This window comes from Medicago sativa, chromosome 2 (genome assembly GCF_051527215.1).
Source record: "Medicago sativa cultivar Bolivia chromosome 2, Bolivia_mono, whole genome shotgun sequence".
Classification (NCBI taxonomy): Eukaryota; Viridiplantae; Streptophyta; class Magnoliopsida; order Fabales; family Fabaceae; genus Medicago; species Medicago sativa.
Window position 1 is genome coordinate 77,736,292 of NC_140750.1, and position 11,996 is coordinate 77,748,287.

An 11,996-nucleotide genomic window follows, 5' to 3' on the forward strand; every position below is an offset into this window, starting at 1 on the left:
TAAAAGAGAATTTTTTTTTTTTTTTTGAAGGAGACTAAAAGAGAAGTATTTTTATAGTAATAGGTAATAGTATAATAGTTTGCCCCACTTAGATAGTTCGATTGATTATTAAATGAGTTTTAAGCAAGAGGTGTCAGATCCCAAAAACTAACATAACCATTAATTACTCACATTTGTATGTAAAAATAGTATAATAATTTGACCGTTAATAAAGATAGTAAAATCATGTACTTCATTAGTATTAGTATATATAAGGCAGTTAAAAGTGAGTGTCTATATATAGTAGTAGTTTAGAGGTTTGGTGCATCAGTCTCTAATATTGGTGACATGGAGTTCTCAGTGGAAGCTTTGGAGAGAGATATAAAGAACATGAGAAAGTATTATGGGAGTGGAAAAACAAAAGAAGCATCATGGAGAGAATCACAACTAAAAGGATTGCGTAACTTTGTCAAAGAAAATGAGGAAGAAATCTTGAAGGCCCTCAAGAAGGATTTAGGGAAGCATCATGTTGAGGCTTTTAGAGATGAGGTGTGTTTCTTATTCTACTTGCTACTCTTATAATAGTAATATGTATATGTATATTTCTGTTTAATTTGGTTTGCTTAATTAATCCATATGTATATATATAATTTGCAGGTTGGAACGTTAAAGAAATCCATTGATTTGGCAATAAAGTCCTTCAAAAAATGGATGGCTGGTAAAGAGGTTAGTTTATATATGTACAACACATGCAAAACAAATGAGAAAAGTATATATTTTTTATTTCCATTATATTTAGTTTATTGAAAAGAAGAACAGTTGCACCATACTTTTACATGAAATTAAAGAACCGTGCCTTATTATTTTCAACTTAACAGGCTAAACTGCCCCAAATAGCACTACTTTCAAGTGCAGAAATTGTTGCTGAGCCTCTTGGTCTAGTCCTCATAATCTCATCATGGAATTTTCCATTTGGTGAGTAAAATATGGCTGCAGACATAAAATAAACTTTTAGTATATACAAATTAAATCTATAAAAAAAAAATTAAGTTCAAAGTTGTGTTTCTCTTGGTTTTTGTAACAGGAGTGTCCTTGGAGCCATTAATTGGAGCCATAGCTGCTGGAAATGTTGCAGTCCTAAAACCTTCAGAGTTGGCCCCTACTTCTTCTTCTCTTCTAGCCACTGTTCTACCAAATTATTTGGACAATAATGGCATTAAGATCATTGAAGGTGGACCAGAAATTGGAGAGCAACTCCTACATAAAAAATGGGACAAGATATTTTTCACTGGTCAACCTTACTATTTCTTTTACCTTCTTGCTTTTCATTTCAATTTTCTTAACTTTTGATAAAAAAAATTAATTAATTAAACTTGTAATGATCCAATATATTAGGAAGTGCACGAGTGGGGAGGATTGTTATGTCTGCAGCAGTGGAGCATCTCACTCCTATAACTCTGGAGTTAGGGGGAAAATGTCCAGCACTGGTTGATTCACTTTCAACTTCTTGGGACAGAGAGGTACATGTTCATTTAATCTTCTCACATGGAATGTACCTTCTATTGTAGAAAGGCAATGTGGAATGGACAAAACAAAAGTAGCAAATTAATGAAGGACAAGAAGAAAAAAAAAAAAAGAGTTATTTTTCGTTCCATTAAGTTTTATTAATATAGGACACAAGTCATAAAAATACCGAATTGTTAGGTTGCACACCGTAACCGTTGATTGAATCCCAACTCATTCACTAGTCTGTGAATTTCCGATGACCATTATCATTTTGGTTTACCTAAAAAAAGTTTTATTAATATAAACTAAGGAGTCCACAATGACTATATGTTAGGAGTTTGAACTTATAATCTCAAATGAAAGAGTTTAAATCTTTTCTAGGACATTCGCAAAATGATCGGTGATAACACTTTAACTAATAACAATTTTTTTCTTCCCCGATTTTATTTATTTTTTTAAACTGCTTACAAGATTTTTATTTCTGTTGAACAATAAGATGGCTGTGAAACGAATTTTGGTGGCAAAGTATGGGGCTTGTGCAGGACAAGCATGCATAGCAATTGATTATGTCCTTGTAGAAAAGAGCTTCAGTTCCACATTGGTAAAAAGCAGGAAATAATTTTTTTAAAAGTTTTTTATTATGCTGCAATTACACTATTAATCTTGAAGCATTACTCCTTTGTTTTATTCTCTTTAGGTGGAGTTAATGAAGGAAGGGATTAAAAAAATGTTTGGAGACAACCCAAAAAAATCCAACAGCATTGCAAGGATTGTTAATAAACAACATTCCAATAGAATCAAGAGTCTCCTCAGTGAACCTAATGTCAAAGAATCGGTGGTTTTTGGTGGTTCTATGCACGATGATGACTTGTATGCAATTAATACTCTCTTTTCTTAGTTGCTTGAATGTTCGACGAAGTTTTAAATTCACGGATCATCATTTAATCTCTAAAAATTAGAATTGATTTTTAAAATTAACTGAATTTTAAAAAATATCATTGAATTTATAAAACTTTATTCTCATTAGATTCTATCACACAATTTAAATGATTGAATTAACCTGAAAAGTCTTTCATGGACACATTCCCAAATAAATATTATTTGGACACACTCACATGAAATTAATAAAACTAAATAAAAAGTATTTAATCATATCAATTGATATCTTGTAATTTTATTTTCCTTTAATTTTTTCTTGATTTTGTGTGTGTGACCAAATATTTTTATTTGGGTTTGTGTCCAACCAATTGTGCCTCGAATTGACTTATCCAAGAATGACTAAATGAGAAATTTTAAATATTAAGAATTTTTTCTTCAAAAAATATTAAGAATTTTAATAACTAAATTCACTTGTTTTACATTATAGAACAAGATTTTTTTCCTCTTAAGAATTTTAGGATGGTTTAGTTTCCATATTTCATGTTTTCACCTTGACTTCAAATAATAAACATAAAATGATATAGATTTGATATTTTTCTAAATATTTTCTTGAATAATATTTGAAAATGTGAAAACATTTTCCTTTTTTTTTTAATACCTTATTTCTATAGCTCGCCTTCTTTCTTCTTTCTATTACAATTGTTCATTATTCCCTCCCGTTTCATATATAAGCAATCAAAACTAACTTACACCCTTTAAAAAAAAGTAGTTAACTTTATTTAATTTTCTCAAAGTAACAGAAAAAATAATTGTATTCTCCAAAACATCCCTCCTGAGAACTTGTTCCATAAACATTATAGAGTTTTTGAAAAGTAAAATTTAAATTTATTCAAAGGTATTTTAGGAATGATAGCATTAACTATGGTAAAGTAAGAGAACATGCATCCAAAGAAAAAGAAAAAACAACTTAAAACTCGAAATCCTTGTAAAATGTACAATTTTCCCCGAGATCTATGTACAAAAAAAAAAATTGAGAAATATAAAAACCTAAAAAAAATGTTTTCAAAAGCCAAATGAACCTAAAAGAGACCAATTTTTCCTTACATGATTATCTTTATGATCAAAAGTATTTTTTGCACTGAAATCTTATGTAGATTTATGGAACCAACAATATTACTGGATCCCCCACTTGAATCAGCAATCATGACAGAAGAAATCTTTGGTCCCGTGCTTCCCATTATCACTGTAAGATAAGTACAATATTTTTTTTTTCTTCCTTATTTTAGTCCTTTTTAATCAGTATTCTTCAAAAGTGTCAAGGCAAGTGATTCATTAGCCAAATGTTAACCAAGTTTAGTTTCAATTGTTTATTTGCAGGTGGAGAAGATTGAAGACGGTATTGAGTTCATAAACTCAAAGCCTAAACCTCTAGCAATTTATGCTTTCACAAAGAACAAAACACTGCAGAGAAGATTGGTATCTGAAACATCATCCGGGAGCATTGTATTTAATGATGCAATTCTACAGGTATTTATTTGCTGATAGTGACTTACATTATCTTCATTAATTAAAAACCTAACATATTTTCACTACTATGAAACCAGTAAGGTTTTGTTTTGCAAGCTGCCAAACTTCCACTTAACTTCTCTCTCAAGCTTACAACATTTTTTCACGAGCTTATAACATTTTTTTCTAAATTGAATCATCTATAACCTGTTTTATGATGTAGCCGACTATTTATATACGGTTAGATTAAGAAAGATGATTTTTCTTTCTTTTAACGGTCTTCAATCGACTGCATCGTAAGTCGATTGTATAGGATCCAAGTTTTTTTTAAGACTATTTAAGTAGTATTTGAACTTATAATTTATATTGTATTGTTTTTTCTCATTTTTACCCTCACTATCTTATTGTGAAAAGTAAATATTAACTAAAAATATATTTTTTCGTCATTAAATATTTATCACTTGTTTCAACCGTTAATTTTATCAAGAACACCAATTGGCATATGAAAGATAATTTTTTTTTTTTTTTTTTTGCAGTATATAGCGGATACCATCCCATTTGGAGGAGTTGGTGAATGTGGATTTGGCAAGTATCATGGGAAGTTCTCATTTGATGCATTCAGTCACCATAAAGCTGTGGCTAGGAGAAGTTACTACACTGATTTTTGGTTCAGGTTTCCTCCATGGAATCTTAACAAGTTCCAACTACTTGAAGAAGCTTACAATTTAAACTACATTGGAATACTTCTTGTTTTACTCGGCTTGAAGAGTTCAAAACGTTCATTATATGAGGCTTGTAAATGATTTTCAACTACTTTTCCTATTTTTACAACTATCATCCAATAAGGATAGCTGATTATTGTTATTCTTTATTTCTAGGCTTATGATATTTATGCTATCCAAGATTCTAATGTGTGCTTTTATAATAAATAAAAAGATTCGAGTGTATTTGTTTTCCTTTGATAATGCATGTCTTGTTTTTGCTTTGTTATAAGGCATATGGGTAAGGCAAGGTTTGTATGAAGGATACCTTTTTTACTTCTATCACCTTATTTATACAATTTCAGGAAGACAATGACACATAAAGTTCAAAAGTAAATTTTAAAAGAGAGAAAGAAAAAAAAGTCTTGTTAATTAATGAGTGTCCTTAAAACATTGGTTAAAGAAGTAATAAAGGAATTTAGCTTTTTTGCAACTTAAACAATTAAAAATATAATGATTACACAATTTTCCATAAAAATTTACCTCTTTTGTCTTCTTAAACAATGCCTAAAACGTACTTGTTAGCATTCTCCAGAAAATAATAAGTTGATTTGGTTGGAAGTAACGACGAAGAAGGGTCAATTCTTAAATGATAAGGGTAGTGTGTCGTTCGCTTATTGGTGAAGGCCATGAATGAGTGTCCATTAATGTATAAGCCGCAAAATAAAGTTATTTGTCATATTTTCAATGGAGACCCATGATCACATAGGAATGAGAAAGACATAAAGAGGTGTAAGGATAAGAACATGTGAATAACATGAATACACATTGAAATGAGAGAAATGCAAAGACAATATAGGAATGAGATGTTCAGTTAAAGATTGTTGAAAGTTCTGAGAAATGATTTCCTTAGAAGTTTACGAAGAAGCAAATGAGTGAAGATAAAATATGCTGAAAAGTTGATTTGTGGGGTTATTTATCAATCTCGAAAGCAATCCTGCCAACCCATGCCATTACACATAAATGGGATATCAAACAAGAATTGGACACAACAACATAATAATGAGATCTCAAAAAGAAACTAACTAGCCACACAAACATATAAAACCCCACAATGAGTTAATTATCAGTTGAACCATTTAAATCAACACTTATCAGCTCATAAATGAGGTTAAAGTTCCTATGCCAAACAATAGACACGTTATCTAAATTGTCAAAATCAAAGGATCAATCTAACTAAAGACTATTGTCTACTGATATGCTACTTGTCATATCTTTACACCGGCTAACGGCCACATGAAAAAGCCACTGGGATTTGGGGATCAAACAATAGGAATTTAAACCTAAGGCAACTTAAGTTATGTTGCATTTGCAGTTGCATAATATATTGAAACATAAAACCAGGAAGTACAAATACAAATAGATCCTAAGCTTGCTGCTGCAAGGATGAGGAATGGGTTTTGTGCCAGAGGGACCGCCCTAAAATGGCATTTCCGTGGACTGAGAGATATGCAGCATTTAACCTGGCAAAGCAATCAAGGACATGTCAGAAATGCACATGAAGTCAATATGGGATCCAGATTACATGCAATCATGCAGTCGGCCCTTTTTTGCCGTCCGATTTAGATCGGATGGTCTATATTTAAAGCAGATTGTATTCGTTTTATTAAATCTAAATATGAGATTTAAATCTGGGCCGTCGGATGGTCAGAAATGGACCGACTGCAAGACTGCATACAATCCGGATCCGTCAATATCTCGTGTTCAGTTGTTTATCTCCCATGTTATAAAAAGAAAGGAGGGAAATTACTTATCAACATCGGGCATTGCCAGAGGATCATACAACTCTTCCCTTTGTTCCAAGGTAGGCACAGACATAGCTGATACGTCTTGAGCACCTTCAACCTACGAACATAAGTAGTCAGATAAAGTCATTCCCTTCAATATGAACCAATGCAATATGTAAATTTAAAATTATATAACTTACCTGTTGCGGGTATTGTGCATAGCCAGCATATCCAGCATATGCATACATTGAAGGATCCTGAGCAGCCCCATATGCATAAGCTTCATAACCCGGCTGTCCATACCCATAGTATGCACTCCATTGACTTTGATCCACCTGTTGTCCCCATCCTCCAGGTACGTCCTAGAACCATTTAGAACCAAATTTATTAGTGCAAATATAACACTTCAAACATGATGAGACACTTATAGAACTAATCAGAGATATCAAAACTCACTGACATATAATCTCAAGTATTTTTAATATTTAGATAAAGTTTGTTATGATGGAAGTTTGTAGTTATCACAAGGGGTCGTTGCTAATATTAGCAAATTATACATCAAGAATCAAGAAGACCAAGCCTAAATTCGAATTATCAATAAACACTAATTGACGTCCTCCATATCAATACATATCTATTGTTACAGTCTAACTTTTTTACTGAACCTTCAACAACCATATCTATACATATGACTCCTGGGATATCATTTCCTGTTTTAGTCTTTAACCATTAAGTATTGACCCATGTAAGGGTCTCTCAATGTCCCACATTGGCCATTCACAAGTTGCCAAACCTTCACAATTTCAAGATTGCTCAGTAGAACTAGAATCTAGAATATTTTCCACACATGTCCTAACAAACAAACTTCTACATAAAAGCATAACAATACATAAAAAGGGCAATAAAAATTATACTAGAATAGAACCCCATGTATGGGTCCTATGTTAAAAACCTAAACAAATATGGACGATTTGTAATCTATGATTCTACATTGAAAGAATATCTGAAATTGAAATGATTGATAAACACAAATGCACAAGGCTATAGCTTAAGTACTTTGTAAAGAAATGAACCATTTCTAAAGAAAAAATACCTGTCTAGCTGTTTGGGGCCTACCCCAAGAAACTCGGATCATTTGTTGACCTAATATCTTTCCCTGCATCTTCTGAATGGCTTCTTCAGCAGATGCTCTACAGACATCAGATATGAGAAAGATTAAATGAACATTCACATAATAGAATTAAGGAAAAAATATAAAGATCGTAAAAATACTCAAGATGCATGGTAAATTAGGGCCACGTGAAACTTATTTCCTTTGAGAGGCAACATATCAAAATCTTATCATTACTTTTTAGTTACAATTTTAAAAAAAAATCACAAAAACACTTCAATGCTTAAAAAGAGATTAGAGAGGAAAAGAAGACCTAGCCCCAAATTGAACAAAACCACATGCTTTGCCGGGATGAACTTTGACAGACACAATCTCTCCAAATTGCAAAAAGTTTTGCTTCAGCTCCTCCTCTGAGACATTAAGATCCAAATTACCAACATAAATCTGCATTGCAAAAGTATGTAAGAGCACCATAGGAAATGAAAATTTCAAAAATGTTACGGCTACAGGACTTACAGTCGTATTGTTTACATCGTATTCTGGTGGAACTATATTCACTGGGGCGGTGTATGCCGGCACTGGATATATTGCTGCCAAGGAAATCATAGATAAGTATCTTTCCTAAGTTGTACTAAATCAAAATATCAGAACACCAAAAAGATCAAAGTTTCAACTTCAAATGCAAGACTTTGTCCTAGGAAGGTTCTAGTCACATCATGAAATACATATCTATATGACTAACAATATTTGAAATTTAAAGGATTGCATAACCTTGGTAGGGTAAAAAGAAGGCATGCAAATTTTAGAACCTCAAGGCTAAAGTTGGATATCAAGTGAAATAAGAAAAAATAGAATGGAATAGTTTTTTTATGAATAAGAACATACCATGCCTATACAAAGGAAAAGTTGAAAAGCTTTCTTTCCAAAGTTCGAGAAGTGAATGTAATTGTAAGGAGATTAATAAACAAGTAAGTTCCATCTTAAACCCATATAGGTACAAGAAAAATAGAGAAACGGGACGGAATGTGATAGAATATAAATTCCTTTACATACCATTCTGATTCTATCATATTTTGAACAGTCTCAACAACAACAATTAGTACCATTCCATCAATCATCAACACGGCAAATTTTCAATCAAACAGGCTTATAGATAACAATGTAAGTCTTTAACCAGAAACCCATTCACAAGTACAAACTATATAGTGACGCCGGTCATGTACAATTTTCTTACACTCAATCACTAAAGATAGAGAATTAAAACTACATATGAAATAGAGCGTTGTTGAATGTTATGGTCATAACTCACAAGGTAAAGCTGAAAAACACATTGCATTGAAAATTAGGGCTATTTGGATTAATTTATTTGAACCTATCTACTAGTATAAAGTAAACCCTTGTGAGTTTGTTTGAAAGAGCTTACGAAAACAGTTTATGACATGTCCATAAGCCAATTTCATTTTATTTCCATAAGTTATCCAAGATAGCATATAAAAATAACTTATAATTTATACGAAACAATTTGACTTTATTTCATCTTTTTCTATAGAATAACTTACAGCAAAACAACCATTTTGGTCCTTGAATGTGTGAGGCGCTGACACTAATCCCTAAATGTATCGAAATCGCAAAAACATCCCCATTGTCTCTTCTGTTAGTAATTTTATGGACTAAATTGACAAACGAAAAACGTAATTGGCGACTATCCCTATTTGGATAAGCAGCTTGTTTGCAGCATATAGAACAAGCGTTTATCATGATAAGTGCTTATATATAAGCTTAATATAGGAACATATAAAATAAAGTTAAATTGTTGTTTGTATATGCTATAAGTTGTTTTCATAAGCTATCTTGGAGAATTTATGAAATTAAGCTGAGAAAAGCTTGTGAAAAGTGTCATAAGTTGTTTACTTCAATAGATAAGCTCTAATAGACTACCTAAGAACAGATTCGAGAACCAAAATGACTTATAAAAGAGACGTGTGTGTTTGCAATTTCGATACATTCAGGGAGACCAATGTGACAATGAATTACACTTCCACAAAACTAAATAGTGGTTTGCCCAATAACTTATACATAAGCACTACTAACATGATAAACAATTATACTATAAGCACTTAATTAAACTTACTGCCCAAAAAAGGTTGTTTGAATTGATTTATTTGAACTTGCCTAAGAACATAAACCCTTCCAAGTCTGCTTGAAAGAGCTTACGGAATCAGGTTATGACATGTCCATGAGCCAATTTCACTTTATTTCCAGAAGTTATCTAGGATAAGTTACAAAAACAATTTATAACTTATATGAAAACAATTTATAGGTTATCTAGATTACCTTGTGGCAAATCAACCATTTTGGTCCTTGAATGTGTGAGGTGCTGAAACTATAACCCCTAAATGCATCGAATTGCAAACACATCGTAGTCTCTTTTGTTATTAATTTTGGGGACTAAATTGACTACCTAATAACAGATTCTGTTGACTACTAACAACATATTCTGAGAACCAAAATTACTTATAAAAATGACTTATAAAAGAGACACTTGTGAATGTGTTTGCAATTTCGATACATTCAATGACCAATGTTACAGCAAGTTACACTTCCAGAAACCAAGATAGCGGTTTGCCCAATAATTTATAAATAAACACCAACAGTGTAAACACTTATGCTACTATAAGCACTTAATTAAACTACTTATCCAAACATATCCTAATTATAAAAAAGTGTAGGGCTTTGTTATACCTTTAGGAACAGGAGCAGCAGCAACAACAGGAGCAACAGCAACAGCACCAACAGCAGCAGCATAAGGATTTTGCTGATACCCGGTAGTTTTCTTGGGGGTAGCAGCACTAATCCTCATAGGTCTAGTAGAACAATAAACACCATTCATCTCCGACATAGCCCGATTCCTCTCACTCTCATCGCTAAATTTAACAAACCCATACCCCTTACTCCTCCCAGTATTCGGATCAGTCACAACCTTCGCACCACGAACACTCCCATAATGAGTCCTAAAAGTCTCTTGTAGTAAATAATCCGTAACATCCGGAGCCAAATCACCCACAAATATCGAATGATCGGGACCCGCATCAGGGCGGCGTTCACCGATACCAAAGGAAGCCCAGTTTAAACGGAAGGTTTGTTCGGTACCAGGCATTTGAGTGCCGTTGTAGGTTTGAAGAACGCGTTCGGCGGCAGAGTGGGAGACGAATTCGATGAAACCATAACCTTCGGGTTGACCGGTGATTTTGTTGCGGATGATTTTGATGGAGATGACTTCGCCGGTGTGGGAGAAGCAGTGTGTGAGATAGTTTTCGTCTACCCAGTATTGTAAATCGCCTATCCATAGGGTTCGAACTTCTTCGAGGGATGCTGGTTGGTGATACGTTGTTGCCATTGTTAACAGCAGACTACAGTTGGCGGTGACCTGGGTTTCGGGAAGAAAACGGAGTGCCAACGCTGCTGTGAACTGGGTTTAAGTATGATGATGATTATAATTTTTTTTTTTTTAAGAAATAATTATTTGTTATGTGTTTTGTTATATTTATCGGTAACAAATATATTATCCAAATGTATCATATTAAGTTTTTTTTTTTTTTTTATATTTATCAATAACAACTATTTAACTTTATGTATTTGTAACAAATATTTGTCTTACGTATTTTTTTATTTATCAATCACAAATATTTTTCTTGTGTTTTTAAGTGCCTGATACAAATATTTGTCCCTTTCTTTTGAAGTGATGAGAAAATAAAATAAAATAAAATAGAGAGTGGTGAGAAAATTGAGGAAGAGAGAGTGATGGGAAAGGAAAATTTGAAATGTAAAGTTCAAATACTAAATAAAATAGAGGAAATTGGATTAATGAAGTGGCATGGGATTAGTAAAGGTATATTTAAGTTTTCATTAGATCATACGGTTTATTGTATAATATATGTGGATGTCGAAGTTCGAACCCTTGACACCCCAGTTATTCATTTAAAGGTAAATTTTTTGCTATGAGACTACCTGACGAAAAAAATAGGGCATTGCTATCTAGTACGACACAAGAATCGCAACAATAAGTTTCTTTAGAGATCACAAGAATATGGTGTGTATCTAGCTTAAAGAAATAAAAAATGATTAATTACATATTTAACAGAATCATGGTTGTATGGAGCTTAAAACCTACATCTCATGTAGTGTCATTTCGTGTGTTCGTAAAAACAAGCGTAGTCCATTTAAATAAGGAAAATGCTAACTTTTTTTAAAAAAAAGAAAGGAAAATGTTAACTTGTATGTGAGTCCTTGTATGTATCCTTCATCCACAGGTTAAGAAGCTAAAGATAAAAATATTTTCTTAAAAATTGTGTATTTAATGTTTTAAAAATTTAAACGTTTATCTTTTCATTGAAAAATTAATTTCTTGATTCCTTTTTTAGTTTCTTAAATAAAAAACACCACTTCTAAACCTGTTAAAAAACACCAAACTATTAATTACAACCATTCGAAGCAAGCAAATTCAATTTCAAGCTTAAACATGAGAAT

The 11,996-nt window shown here is 32.3% G+C and overlaps 2 protein-coding genes across 3 annotated transcripts; one reads left to right on the forward strand and one right to left on the reverse strand.

Annotated features, from left to right (window-relative positions):
- Window positions 1–305: 305 nt before the first annotated feature.
- On the forward strand, window positions 306–4,835 carry LOC146951004 (aldehyde dehydrogenase family 3 member F1-like). Of its 2 annotated transcripts, none has more exons than XM_085746972.1 (10): window positions 306–528; window positions 637–705; window positions 858–954; window positions 1,037–1,270; window positions 1,375–1,499; window positions 1,982–2,086; window positions 2,183–2,355; window positions 3,519–3,609; window positions 3,742–3,891; window positions 4,407–4,835. In XM_085746972.1, exons 1-10 carry the CDS (start codon window positions 328–330, stop codon window positions 4,671–4,673), a joined length of 1,512 nt encoding a protein of 503 aa, XP_085603098.1. In that variant the 5' UTR covers window positions 306–327; the 3' UTR covers window positions 4,674–4,835. The 2 variants fall into 2 exon arrangements, with proteins under 2 accessions (XP_085603098.1, XP_085603099.1); XM_085746973.1 differs by having other exon boundaries at window positions 1,064–1,270.
- Window positions 4,836–5,673: 838 nt separating this feature from the next.
- Window positions 5,674–10,921, reverse strand: LOC146951005 (RNA-binding (RRM/RBD/RNP motifs) family protein). Its single transcript, XM_085746974.1, has 7 exons — window positions 10,212–10,921; window positions 7,986–8,059; window positions 7,783–7,913; window positions 7,452–7,548; window positions 6,559–6,720; window positions 6,382–6,476; window positions 5,674–6,094 (listed from the first exon to the last, which is right to left on the reverse strand). The coding sequence occupies exons 1-7, from the start codon at window positions 10,864–10,866 to the stop codon at window positions 5,998–6,000; spliced, it is 1,311 nt and encodes a 436-aa protein (XP_085603100.1). The 5' UTR covers window positions 10,867–10,921; the 3' UTR covers window positions 5,674–5,997.
- Between the last annotated feature and the right edge of the window lie 1,075 nt (window positions 10,922–11,996).